Consider the following 13,977-nt stretch of genomic DNA (forward strand, 5'->3'; position numbering starts at 1 on the left):
AGGAGAGGAGGTGAGATTTGAAATCAAGATTTTTCCAGGATAAGTAGGATTATGTTAGGACACTTCAAAATACCCTAAGAGACATTGGGTTGTGCACGTTATTTCCTATGGTCTTTCTAGAATCCTTCTCCCTTACACGCCATGTCCCAGTGGCCACGATTCCTCATCTGCTCACTCCCTGGGTTCCTTCTTGGAGCCTAACCAGAAACACCCTCTTCTGTGGTGGTTTCCAGCCTGGGAGCCCTGCACCTTGCACCCCTGAGGTCTTTGTCTGTAAATAATCTACCACCCACATTTCTGTTCTACTTTTCAAATCCACCTCTATGCTTTTGTGGCGAATACAGTTAAGTTCCTTTAAAAGCCCCATTGAATTCACAGTCACTGCTTGTCATTACGTGTTCTCTCTCTTTCTCAGAGAATACAGGCATACCTTGGAGATACTGCGGGTTCAGTTCCAGACCACGGCCATAAAGCAAATATCGTAATTAAGCGAGTCACATGAAGTTTTTAGTTTCTCAGTGCATATCAAAGTTATGTTTACACTATACTGTAGTCTATTAAGTGTGCGATAGCATTATGGCTTAAAAAACAATGTGCATACCTTAATTAAAAAATACTTTATTGCTGAAAAATGCTAACCATCAACTGAGCCTTCAGTAAGTCATAGTAACATCAAAGATCACTGATCACAGATCACCATAACAAATATAACAATAGTGAAAAAGTTTAAAATATGGCGAGAATTACCAAAATGTGACACGGGGACAGAAAGTGAGCAAATGCTGTTCGAAAAATGGCACTGATAGATTTGTTTGACGCACAGTGGCCAGAAACCTTTAATTTGTAAAAAAGAAAAAAAACAAAATGCAGTAGCCACGAAGCACAATAAAGTGAGGTATGACTATACTAAGAGTTCAACCACTCTCAGGCTGGGGGAGATCTGAGAAGAGTTTTGACATTTAAAAGGTGCCCTTGTTGACAAGGCTGTGGGAACCACTGCCCCATGGGATCACGGGGAGCCATGGGAGTAGCACGGAGCTCTCTGGCTCTCAGTTTTCTTATCTGTGAAATGGAGGTGAATCTTAAGTGCCTCTTTTTCTAAGGGCTGGCTGCGTGAGGATTAGATGAGATGATACATAGGAGGGTCCTGGGAGAGGGGGCATGTCCAGGCAGGGGACCATTAAGGCTACTGCTCTTCTGGTTCTTTTCCTTGTTCTGGGTCCAGCTGGACCAGCTGAGCCCAGAACACCAAAGCCTGTGAAGGTCTTTCCAGGAGCAATGTGTTCTTTTGCCTTTCCCCACCCCTGCTTGGTTTTCTGTGGAACAACAACAAGAGCTGCTCCTCTATGTGACTAACAAACAGCCACAAAGTTCCTCTTATCTACTCTAGCAACCGCTGCGGCCTTAGAAGTTGCAGTGTTTGTCTCTGTTTAGTCACGGTTGCCTAGGAAGCCAAGTTGTTCTCTCTTTCCCACTGTGTGACTGTGGGTACGTTTTTTTCCCCTTTCTCGTAGGGAAGGGCTAGATGACCAGAGAGGGCTGTATACTTGCTGGGGCATCTTCTGAGATTGCTTTTTTCATCGGTTGGTTCTTGTTTGGCTGGAAATCAGGGCGTTGTAAGTCTGCAGATGAGCCCAAGAGTCGAGAAGTCTCTCAGTTCTTCCTGAGAGGGGGATGGGATGGGAGTGAGTGGGAACTTGGGGGGGCCCGGTTGGGGCAAGAGGTGGGGGAAGCTAGGGGAGTAGCTGCCTGATTCAGTTTGTGTCCATCCCAGCAACTGTGAAATCTGCACAGCCCCAAAATCAACCAAATGGGCAGGTGCAGACAATGAACTTGGCATCATGAGTAGGGAGGTGAGAAGCAGGGAGGGAAGTTGGGATTTGAGAGGCCAGCAAGCAGGGGTTTGTAACGTCCTAAGCGGTTTAGTGATTCGGAATGAACAGGCCAACATGTACGACCTCTACGGTGAAGGAAGCCTGACATTTGGAAAGTATTTAGGCAGCGACGGGTGCAAGAAAGGGAGCCAACACCTCTTGGTCCTTGAGGTTTATGGCTCAGGAAAATCAAGGAGTTCTTTTAAATTTCAAGTGACAAAGCGGGAGGTGCATATGTTATAGGAAGCTGAGATTGAATGGAGTCACTCACATTTGGGGTGATAGCCTCCCCTGGGAAACCAGGGGGCTTAGAACACAGCTCAGTGGCTCCAGGTTAGGGCGTGGTGGAGGAGACAATGAATGCCCAGAATCAGAAATGGCAGGACGCCAGATGCCAGAGACATGGGGCCAGGGAAAGGGTGATGGGTGAGGATGACCTTCAAAGAGAGGCAGAAGAGGGAAGTGGAGTCGGGATCGTTAGACTTGGCCGTGCCCACGAGGCTGGTGGGTTTTGTGAGTGAACTTTCAGCAGTGACAAGTGGGGCAGCAGGGCTTGAGAGCATCTTTCCTTGGGGGAGAGGGATGGGGTTTGGGCCACCGCATACATTGTGTCCTTTCCTCACTGAGGCCCTCTTAGCTCCTTTGCCCATGTCAGGGGTCTCCTGTGGATTGGTATTAAAGAGAATGCACCAAGTAATCTGGATGATGTTTCAAAAGAGGGAAGGGGCCCACTCACATTTATTCAGTTCCTCACTTCATGCTCCCTCACATGGACCCCCTGTCCTTTTCTTTTGGACCTTCTTGGGGTATCCTTCCTCCCGAATCACCCCCTCGAGCTGAAGTTGTGTTAGTAGTCACCTCGCCACTCACTCCGAAGCTGTTATATGAAAGCAGGAGCAGGACAGAGGGATGGATGGAAGATTGGGTCCCAACTCGCCATAATAGCTGTGTGACTTTGTGCAAGTCACTTGAACGGGCTGAGCCTCAGCCTCTTCACCCGTACAATGGGGGTGTTGTGACAGTTACACAAGATCATGGCTGTAGCACAGGCCTGCCACTCAGGGTGTGCCGGTGAACGGACAGCGAGTCAGAAAACCAGTGCCCCTGGGGCCCCTACCGCCCACTCCATTTTAAACTCAGTAAGACACCAGGTTTATTTTTAGAAAAAAAAAGAGCAAACTTTATTGAAATTTCAAGCTACATTTGAAACATCAAAGTCCAAATCCTGGAGACATAACATCAGGATAAGATGTCAGAAAGTGGAAAGTGTTCTCACTGCCACAGAACTCCCTAGAGACAAGCTCCCTGAGCACATCACCCAGGCACCGTCGGGTCAAAGCCATTCCCTTGTCTATCCTTGTCCACAAGAGGACACCGGCAAGCTACTCATTCTGTTCATTTGCAAGTTTTCCAAAAAAAAAAAAAGTTTTCGAATGACAATGTGGAGTTCCAGCTGATCTTCTCTCAACCCCATTCTATGTAGTCAGCACCAGTGAATGGTGGGTTTGGCATTCAAAAGAGGACCTCACATGTCTTCAGGGGACAGATGGGGCAAAGGTTGCAGCAGCAAGGCATTCAGAGGGTGCCCCCCCCACCTTTACTCTTTAGTTTTACTTAACCTAAAGGACAAACTGGATCAGCCTGGTAGATGAACACAGTCAAAGAATTAGCCTTAAGAGATAAGGGACCAGTCAATACTCCCAAAGCTGGTTAGGCCCTTCAACACATAGGTGTATGTGTATATGTATACATCGCTACACTAAGGTACAGATCTAGCCCTATGGGTATATATACGCACGTATGGCTATATAGAAAAACTATGCCAACACTAACCAAACAGAACTTTGTAAGCGGTCATCCCAAAGCCGTAATCCCACACTGGGCTGTGCAGAAAGCCATGCATTACACCATATTAACCAACAGAAGGCTGACTTGGCTCAATCTCTCCCAACTGTGGCCCTGCCTTGGCGAGGCAGGGGAAGAGAGAGAGGCTGCCTCTGCTTAAACCACAACTGGCTTCTTCATAGGACAGTCGTTGTCAGGTGAAGCTGTTGAAGATGTCCATGGAAATGAAAAACCAGACCCCTTAGACTTTCTGGAGCAAACTGGCGGCCTGTCTCAAACTACCTTTCTCCTCTGCCAGCTGCAGCTAAGTTGCCCAGGCCCCGGGAGCCCCCAGGGCGCGGTGGCATTAGAGGCTCGCTGGCTTGGGGTGACGAGGCCCCATGCAACTCAGCCTCCAGAGACCTGCTCTTTGTCAGGGGTCTGTCACTGGAGTGGACCCAGGTGGCCATGTCCTTGGGACATCTCTTGGCACCAGCTATGCTAGGTGTAAAGTTCTCCACGTGAGATGACGCTTGGGGAGCCAAAAACAAACTGGAAAGAACTAGGTAGAACAAGTTTAGTGGCTCTGCCCACCCTGAGGACAGAGCCACTTACACCGCAGAACCACCGGGGGCCTCGGGTGCTTCTGGGGTTTCGGGAGCTGGCTCCTCGGGGCTCAGACGGGACTGGAACTTCTCCAGCTGCTCTGGGCTCGCCAAGGTCTTCAAGAGAGTGTTTTCACGCTCCAGCTGGGAGTTCTTCTCCACCAGCTCCCGGATCTGCTCCTTCAGGATCTCCACCTCCTCTCTCACAGCATACATCAGATGATTCTTCACCAGATCCTGTCCCGGAGGAGATCACGACAAAGCTATCCGTTAGCCGCGGCGGCCCCTCTGCGGCACCTTCTCCTGGCCGTTGGGGCGCCTGCGCTGTCCCTCATGCTGCCAACCTCCAGCCTTCCCTCAGCAGCCCCTCGGAATGCTGGCCCCGCAGCCCTGGTCCTCCTGCCCCTTTCTCCGAAGCACCTAAACCTTCGCTCAGGAGAGCTGCGTGATCGGGGCCACGCCTGAGTTGGGAGCCCAGCTTTGAACTACATAGGAATTCCCCCCTGTAAGTTTCTGATGACTTTCAAAGCTGGCCTCCTGGGAGACTTTTGGGTGAGACTTCTGCTGGTTGGCGGTGGTATGCTATATCCCCATTTCCACATAAGGTCCCGCGGCTGGCCCAGATCCCAGGGAACACCTGCAATGCACCCTGTACTGTTGGTCTGCTTTACCCATCTCCACCAGGAGAATATAATGGGCTCTTCTGGAGACTTCTCCTGTCCACAGGACCCAGCATACTGAGCTGCAGCTGTCCTGCAGCCTGGCCGGAAAGGACACTGGCCCTGGGGGAAGGTACCCTGATGGCTTCATCCTCTCTGAATTCAGATGACTGCACTGGGGGCGGGGAGCTGTGTCATTAGGCTCCGGGGCACAATAAAGTGTTTGCTAAAACTGCTGGAGGCCCCAATCCCCTGCAGCCATTTTGGCTGCTTGGTGGAGTACGACCTCTACCTGGTGAAGGAGGGAGAAGGGGTGGGGTGCTTTGCTTCCTGTTTCCTCCCAACTCCTGACCCCAGCCCAGGCTCTGCAGAGGCACTGCAGTGCGGTGGCATCCAATGAGCTCTGGCCCCTGCCAACTGTGGGATGCAGACAAATCCAAGGGTCTGAGCTCCCTGCCCTGCCACGGGCCCAGGAGGGAGCCAGAGGCTGCTGCAAAGCCCTGGGATGGGAGAAGGAGGAGCAAAGGAGAGGGTCCAGCAAGGGTGGCCTGGAAATGCCCTAAAAGGTGCCACTCTGATGGGACTCTAGCTAAGGCCTCCAAGGGGACAGGAGGCAGGCTGTCAGCTTCCTCGGGCGCTTGGCTTTTGCACCCACCCGCTCACTGCCACCCTGAGTTACATAAGCAGTAGCCAGGTCTGGGGATGGGAATGACGCAGTGATGCCACTCACCATGGCCTGCTCGATCTTGTTGTCTAAGGCCACCACGCTGGCTCCGGAGGCACTGCCAAGACAAAAAGGAAAGCGACTGCGTTACCCACTTGGTTCCAGTCTGAGTACCTGGTAGCGGTGGCCACAAAGTCCTCCATCTGCCCCAGCTCTTCCTCTCTATCGCCTCGCTGGCCCGAAGTTCCGGGCACTTTGTCCCTAGGTCCCTCTCTGGCCCCTGCAGGAAGCTGCACCTCCCCACCCAGACCGGCTCCGCGCCGCCACCGCCCAGAGCTCCGCGTGGAGCAGCGCGCGGGTCCGGGGGCGCACGGGCCAGCGAGGCCTGCTCGGCGACATGCAAACAATGGGGGCGCGCGGCCCAGGGAGTCCCCGGCCGCCAGCCCATTCCGGCGCCGGCCCAGAAGGTCCCAGGCAAACCTACCGAGCTCCGAAGCTAGCTAGGAATTCCTCCTCGGCTCGACAGCTTCCGGCCTGCTCCCCAGCGGCGCACGGCGGGCGGCTAGCCCCCCTGCCCAGCCCAGGCCCACTGCCCCTCTGCCTCCGCCCCCGGCTGCAGCAGCTCGTTCTTACGGTGCAGCGGCCGCAGGGACGCTCCGACGGCGGATCCCAGCGCGGCGGTGACCCCCCCCCCTTCCCTGCGTCCCCTACCCCCGCCCCTTCCCAGGATGCTGCACCGCGGGGAACGGGGACCGGCGGCGCACGGCTCGCTCGGAGATCCCGCTCTCAGCCCAGCCCCCGCCGGCGCCCGGGCTTGGGAGCTGTGGCCAGGGGTTACCTGTTATCCAGCTTAACGGAAACCACATCCCCTCCAAGCAGGGAAGAGAAGAAGGAGATGTTGAAATTGTGCAGCTGGTAGACCGCCACCTCCATGGGGGTCTGATACATTTCGGTATTCATGGCTCGGGCTGCCGGGGAGCTCTGGCCGGGCTGCGGGCTGCGGGCTGCGGGCTGGGCTGGGCGGGCTGGGCAGCCGCTGGCTGCTGGCGCGCTGGACGGGGCTGGGCTCTGCGCGTCGGGCCCTGGGGCTACGAGGGGGGCGAAGGCTGCCGAGCGAACCCAAAGCCGGTCGGGCGTTCCAGAGTTGAAGGGAAGTGACTCGAGGGGTGTCACCTGGTGTGTCAAAAACTCCACGGCCGCCAGTCCAACCCAGACTCGGAGATATTTCGGCTCCTTCTTCTTTATATAGGAGGAGCCGGCTGCGTCACATGGCGTCAGCGGCATGCAAATGAGTCCTGTACCGGGCTTTGTGGCTCAGTTAAACCACATCCCCTCCCTGAACCTTAGTCTGGGACTGTAAACAGTTCAGCACTTTCTTGTGCCAACTGGCAACTCCAAAGAGGGCTCTGGAGATTGGTAAAAACCAAATGGAACTGATTTCTTAGAGAAATGAGAAGTACAAATGCCATTACAGGAGGTAGGAAGCCTTCAGTAGAGGGCGGCGCTGGTTTTAAAAGCTCTTCTTCGGATGTCCGCCAGCATACCTCCCGTGTCTTTGCAGTGCTGTCACAGGCCGCCCTCCCTGGACACCCGCCCTCACCATCAGGACCCTCACTCCTTCCTGGTGCCTGCCTTCTCAGCCTCTCTCCTGCACACAGACTTTGTCAGTTGCATGTCCCCTCACCCAGCCAGCTTGTCCACTGGCTTGCCCCCATCCGCAGCATCTATCCACTCACCTCCTCCTACGGATGTACCTGTCCGTGTACTGACACATGCACAGATCTGTGACATGCACGGACTAGCTAATCTGTACATGCCAGTGTGCATGTATGGAGGAGAGCATGAGTGTCCAGGAACTCAGATGAGTGGGGGAACATGTACAAGGGGGCAGCTGGGGGCCAGGTGGGTGACAGAGGAGGTGGGGAGGAGACAGTAGGGGAGTGGGCACTGCAGTGACCGCAAGATGCCAGCCCTTTTCTCTTTGGTCTCAACACCCTATTCAACATCATCCAGGATCTCATGTTCCTATTTTTAAAAACAAGATTTTGTTACTGTCCTATGAACAGCAAATGACAGCAAAACTACAAACCAAGGCTAAATATAAACCATCCCAGGAGAACACCCGCCCTGTGATTGGTCCAGCCACACACGGGGTTACAGGGTACTTCACAGACAAACAGATTCCAAATCACAGGGAAAATGAGGTGACTGTTGCCTACTAAGAGTTACACATGTTACCATCAAAATATATTTTCATTCTTTTAAGCGTCAAGCTTAAAAAAAAAAAAAGCCATCAGAGGTTTGAGGTCCTTTTATCCTGCTCTTTCCTAAGTGAGGCCACCTGGTGGTCTGAAGCAGAATTGCAGCCAGATGGAGCAACCTAGACCAAACAAGGGACAGGTGATGCAACTGGGAGTATTATTTACACCAACTCAGGGCCGTAAGAAGAACATTGGGTTTCACCACACATACAATCGTTTGGATGAAGTTAGGGCCAGTACCCATGAATCAGTTGGTGATTCAGGCTATGGTCCAAAGAAATACCCTAGTGCAATCAAGCTATTGGAAAAGTACTGGGGCCTCTTATCAGCAAAGAAGGTAATTATTATTTGCTTCAGGATATTTCACCTAACCAGGTACCTGGCACAGACACCCTGGCCAAGGCCCCAGTTAAGCCCAGTCTGAAGGCCTTAGTTTTCTTCAGGCTGCCCGTGCAGTCATGCCACCGAACAGCCAACATTTTTCACTATGACGTGGAGCTCCCATTGGATCCCACCGGTGGTAATACGTGCACAAGGGCCATTCTATTTGCAAAGGACCGACAAAGAGATCTACCCAAGCAAACCTACTGCATGCACTAGCCCAGGATGGTGATTTCCTTCACCCCAGTTTAGCTGGGAGACAATCCCAATCTCAGGATATCATGTTATCTTCAGGTCACAAACTCCCTGAACAAGGTGTTCATGCTAAGCTGCGTGTGGTAGACAGAACAAAGTGCATACCACATTTATAGGTCATCAAGAACATTATTTGAGCAAAAATAAAAAAAAAAACCTTCTTAAATCCGGAGCTTAGCTGATACTGGAATTCCCTGATATATTAATCTGCCCTCTGTGTCACATAGAGCTTTCTTGGTCCAGGAAGAGTCTGAGTTGACCTTTCATTGGCTTGTAAATCTTTCCTCAACTCACTATTGCTACCTACCCCAAGATTCCAAGGGAGATGATGAAAAGAAAGAAAGAGAGATAAATAAGCCGGGTCGGCAGGGAAAAAACACCACCAGGAAAACAGGGCATGGGACCGAAGAAAAACCAGCTCCTTCAATGGGGACTCCCTTATATGGAGACAGAGGCACAGAAATCCAGGTAGTTTGGGGAGGGGAAAAAAAACAACAGATGAAGTTTGCTAGCAAGGCTGTGTTTGAATTGTACATTAATTATACTTCAATTAGAAATAAGCTCGGCTTGAGACCCGCTGACAATAACAGCTACCATTAACTGAGCAACAGCTGTGGGCCAGGCACTGTGTTGGCTGAGTCACAAACCCTGTGGTGTAGGTGCTGTCACCATCATTTAACAGATGAAGAAACCGAGGGTCTGAGAGGCTACCTTGCCCAAGGCGGTGGCACAGCTAATAAATTATAGAGCTGGGACTCCAGCTCAGGTCTTCCTGAGTAGAGACCAAGTTTGTTCTTACTACACTTACTAGTGGGGGCAGGGAGTAGGTTTGTTGAATGAGTGAGTCAAGGAAGTTGGGGGACGGGTTGGAGGTGCCAGGAAAGTGGTGTAGAGGAAGAAAAGGTGAGGGGCAGGGAAAGTACTCCTAGGACTCCAGCAACATGGGGGACCAGAAGAATATACAAAATGTCCAAATGAGCTTCATAACAGGGCTTTGCTCACCTGCATTATTTCAAAAGGCAGCCACTGCAGTCCTTAAAGAAAGCCCTCTCTGCCTAGGAAATAGAAACTATGAAGCCAACTAGCTGGCTCCCAGAATGGACTCCACAGCGTCCCAAATTAGGTATGGAGTCTCATGACAATAATCACAGTCCAGTCAATTTCCAGTTTGTAACTGGCACCCTTAATTAACTCTTTCTCCCCCCTATACCTGCTGTGTCCAGCTTTTAGGAGAATTAAACCAACAAGAAAACAAGCTAATTTCAGGGATTTCGTTTCAGAAAAACAACTTTGAAAGGATGTCCCAGGTTCAGCCCACACTCAGCCAATCTCTCAGTCCCCTCTGCACCTCTAGTTTACCAACCAATAGTGAGAAGAGCTCACCCTGAGGGCTTATGATTCTCAGTTCGCAAATAATGGCTGGATCCCTGGATCGCAGGCTTTGCTAAAGGGAGACCACCAACCTAAATGTCTCTGTAGGAAGATTTTCAAACAGCAGGGGTAGGGGAGACAGGGGCAGATAGGAGGGGGAGAGGGAGAAGTTGGAGGAACCCAAAAGGCTTTCTGTGTAACCCTCGGCACACCGGAAAATTCCTCTGCCCAGAATAGCTGAGCCAAATGTTGCAGTGAGTGGAAGCTTGTGCTGTATAGGGTAACTGTGATCTGATCTAACTTTTCTGAGTAAAGTGCTGATCTATGAGGCTCTCAGCGTCCTTGTGTCTCTGGAGGTGGGCCTCAGGCAGGAAACAGTGGCCTAAGGATTCAACAGCATAGCAACTCCAACATGTGTGTTTCCAAATTTCCTTTCTTCCATCCTGTGAGTTACATGGTAGGCTGGACCCAGAGCCACCGTGGTCACAGCGCCCAGCTGATGAGCCAGGTCCTTTGCTGGCTCTCGGTTCTAGGCCTACAGCTATGGGATTCTGTGATTAAACAGACACAGCTGACCCTCCCTCTCTCAGGGTGACTTTCTAGGTGGAGGGTGGCATGAGGAGGATGGGGTCAACTCCCACCGTTTCAGGTGGCCCTGGAAGCCAACTTGTTCCCTTTGAAGTGGAAGAAGGGTCTCAACATCGTCACCGTTCTGTTCCACTTCAAAAGCCAGACTCTCTAGGACAAGAGTCCTTCCTATTTCGGGTTCCCATGGCGCAGGAAGGCGGAGACTGGGCAGTCTGGGCCTCATAACCTGTGGGCAGGATCTCAGCACGCTGCCGAGGGGTGGGAGGCAGACTCAGGGTGGGTGCGGTAGGTAGGGGGTGGTGAGAAGGGGGAACATCTCACTTCCCTTTTTGTCACACTCAAAGCATTGTGTACCACGCAGCCCAAAGGAAACTCTTTATAGGCAAGTCTTCCTTATTTTCTACAGGGAATGTTCCACCCCCAAGGCTCGGCAATGTTGGCGGTGAAACACAGGGTCTTGCGGCAGGAGAAGCGGGAAAAGACACGATGCGAGAGGTGCGGGACAAGCCACCAAGCAAACGCTGCGTTAGGAGCTGGACAAGGAAATCAAAAAGGATGCTGAGCACCAGAGTGTTAGCACAGTTGACAGGGAGGCTGCAAAACAACCCTCCCCATTTACCCCTCCACGGCGGCCCCCTTCTGCCTGAAGCTCTGTCTACGTCTAGTTACTGACTTGTCCCTTTTTCTGAAGAGGCTGGGGGAATAAGAGGCTGAAGTGCCATCATTTAATTTGTGCTGGCTCCACTCTTCTCTCTTCCCCTTGGTTCCACTCCAGTGTGGGAGACTATAGACAGGAAGGATGCTGCCACTTAATCTTTACTTTGGCCTCATGGAAAATCCCCAAAGTCCAGAAGGAGGGAAGCAAGAAGGAAAGACGGAGACAGACAAAGTGCCTTGTCCTCTGTGGGTCACGTGAACTGCCCTGCATGGCCAGGGCCCAGAACGTCGACTTTGGGGGGCAGGAAAACAGGGAGGAGGATGCGCACGCAGATGCAGAAGGCAGTGGTGGGCGGCAGGGAGCCCACGAGGAATCGTGGTGGAGAGGGACACTGTCTTGGAAAAGTGGCTCTAGCAACTGATTTGGGCCAAACCCTGGCACTGAATGATGGCAGGAGCAATGAATTGTGCCTTTCAGCTCCCTCCCCAGACAGGATCCAATGTGAGCTTCACAAACAATCTCCCAGTGACACGAGGGATGACAGGCAGAACCAAACCCCATTTGGACAAGGCACTCCACTCCACTCACCCTCGTTCAAAGAAGTCAAAAAGGGCTCTTGTCAAATCACCTTTGTTACCCCAACTTTGGTGGCTAACTATGGGGGGTAGGCAGTCTCTCCTGGCATCTCAGCAAGACTGGAAGTACTGGCAACGTTATCCAGGAATGAATGCAATTTAGCTCAGTGGATCTTAAATTTCATGAACCTTGTATCAATATTTATGCTTGTCTCCCTTCTCTTTTTGCCTTGCAGCTGGGAAAATTTACGTCCATCATTTTTCTAAGCTCTCTTCTCATTTTCCACCATCCCCATTACCCATCTACAAGTATGAAACAGATATTCCTGAAAAAAGAGAATGTCAAATTAACCTCGGTAAATGGAATCCCCTCCTCCACCCAACACTAGTTGCCATCATCATTCAATACAATTCAATTCAACTCAATTCAAAGTTGATTGACTGCCTATTCAAAGTACAAGGCACATTTCAGGGAAATTAAAAACAAACAAACAAACTGGTAGTGCAGGTTAACAACTGTGCTTCCTTCCAGAATATCCTGGGCCTCTGGTGAACTCTGAAGTCTACCTACTGGTTAGATCTCAGTGAAATGTTTACTTCAGGAAAAAGCCTAGGGCTTGGGGGTGCTCAGGAGGGTAGCCTGGGGTTTGGGAAGGCCACACCACCGCCATCACCCCTGGCATCACTTCAGTCCTCAGAATCGGGCCCGCCTTTTTTCTCCCCACCCTGTCGTTTGGTCCGTGCCCATCTAGATGGGGATTAACATAGCAGCCACAAAACTTGGAATTTCTGTGGGACCCAAGGCTCCTCTGACATGGTGGCCAACAGTGTCAGGGTCCCTCACTCTGATTCCCTTCCTTTGTAAACCAGGGGAACAAAGCACAGGTCCTTAAGGGTCTCTGAGTTGCCAGCCCCTTCCTTCTGAGAAGGGGGTCTATGTTTAGCACGGGGAGGGGGTCACCTCTGTCAACCTCCTCGTGGTCTTATCCTTGTTCTATAGTGCCCTCCCAGACCAGTGAGCATCTTCACGTGGGCAAATAAACTCCCTCATCACGGCCCACCTTCTGGGAATCCTGGCCCTCGACAGCCTTCTCAGGGGCTGGGAAAGGAAGCAGCAAGAACATGGCTACTCTCCGTGTTTGTTTGTCTGCACCAGCCCTCCACCAGCTTCTCCGGGCCAGGGAGACACTGGCAGGGCCTCTCCCCAGTCCTTTTGCTTTATGGAGCAGTCCCAAGAGCCGAAATTCCAAGCCTTTTTTTTTTTTCTGGCAGTTGCCGGGGTTACTCTGAGTGGTATGTGAAGGACTTGGGACTATTGGCAATGCTTGGAAGACGAGAACCAGGAGAATCTTGCTGGGGACGCTGAGCCAGCAGACAAGGGGCCTGTGAAGAGGCCAGGGGCTCTGAGGTGCAGCACCTGACTCCCCTGTGGGCCCCGCTATAGAATGGGTGACCTCTGAAGTGGTCCAGGTTCCCTGGGGAACAAAACGACGGTAATAACGCCGGCCTCTTCAGGCGCGGGGGCTCCTGGGCCACGATGGGTGAGCATTATGAGTCTCCCAAGGCTCTCACATTGTACGCCCGAGGCCCTTGTTTAACTCACAGCGGAGCTATTCACCGTGGGCTCACTTGAGGTAGCTCCTTGATCCTCTGTTGTGCGACTCTGTGACTTGTGAGGAAAGGCTCTGTAATTGCAAAGGGCCTCTGGCTCTCCAGCCGCCTCCCCCCTCCCTTGGGTTTCCCGGATGGAAAGAAGGCAGCCCAGCTGAGGTGGGGGGCGGTGGCAGGAAGGGGCAGGGGACACACTAGTCAGGAGAAGAGAAAGAAAGGACAGAAACAAGGCAAGCTTCTCCCTGGGGGCACCCCACCCAGCCCCAGCCATGGGAACAGAGCCAGGCAGCTCAAAGGCATGCGGGGAGGGGTTAAGGAAGGCCTCCTGCCCGGTTTGAGAATTGCTGACAAGGAATACACACACCTTATCAGGAAGAAAGGGCGGCACACAAGCGCACACACACACACACACACACACACACACACACACACACACACACACACACATGTTTATGCAAACACCCGTTCAGCCTTTGACAAAGTCTAATTCACAGAGCTAGGCACGCAGAGGGCATCATTCCATCTCTGTCTCTCTCACCTGATGCCAGCTTCGTGACCCCCAAAGGGGTAGTAAAGCAATAGGACATGCAAAGTGGCAAGGCAGGACGCTGTAGACCCAGTCAGAGTGTTACAAGCCGTGGCCTCTGCTCT

At 52.1% G+C, this 13,977-nt stretch overlaps 2 protein-coding genes across 7 annotated transcripts in view; one reads left to right on the plus strand and one right to left on the minus strand.

Annotated features, from left to right (window-relative positions):
* Window positions 1–13,977, plus strand: part of PRPS1 (phosphoribosyl pyrophosphate synthetase 1) — a 111,073-nt gene that overhangs the window by 72,627 nt on the left and 24,469 nt on the right. The gene's annotated exons all lie outside the window — the stretch shown is intronic.
* TSC22D3 (TSC22 domain family member 3) overlaps window positions 3,031–13,977 on the minus strand; it is a 58,823-nt gene continuing 47,876 nt past the window's right edge. For 3 of the 6 annotated variants that reach the window (XM_079910663.1, XM_079910662.1, XM_079910664.1), the window contains exons 3-4: window positions 5,693–5,744; window positions 3,031–4,540 (exon numbers count right to left, since the gene is read on the minus strand). In XM_079910663.1, coding sequence (XP_079766789.1) covers window positions 4,310–4,540; window positions 5,693–5,744 — 283 coding nt within the window. In that variant the 3' untranslated portion in view covers window positions 3,031–4,309. Of the gene's footprint in view, window positions 4,541–5,692; window positions 5,745–6,110; window positions 6,169–6,259; window positions 6,287–6,464; window positions 6,830–13,977 lie in introns of those variants that run through there. The other 3 variants (XM_079910665.1, XM_079910667.1, XM_079910666.1) reach the window with 3 other exon arrangements.

Source organism: Stenella coeruleoalba (assembly GCF_951394435.1).
Source record: "Stenella coeruleoalba genome assembly, chromosome: X".
Lineage (NCBI taxonomy): Eukaryota > Metazoa > Chordata > Mammalia > Artiodactyla > Delphinidae > Stenella > Stenella coeruleoalba.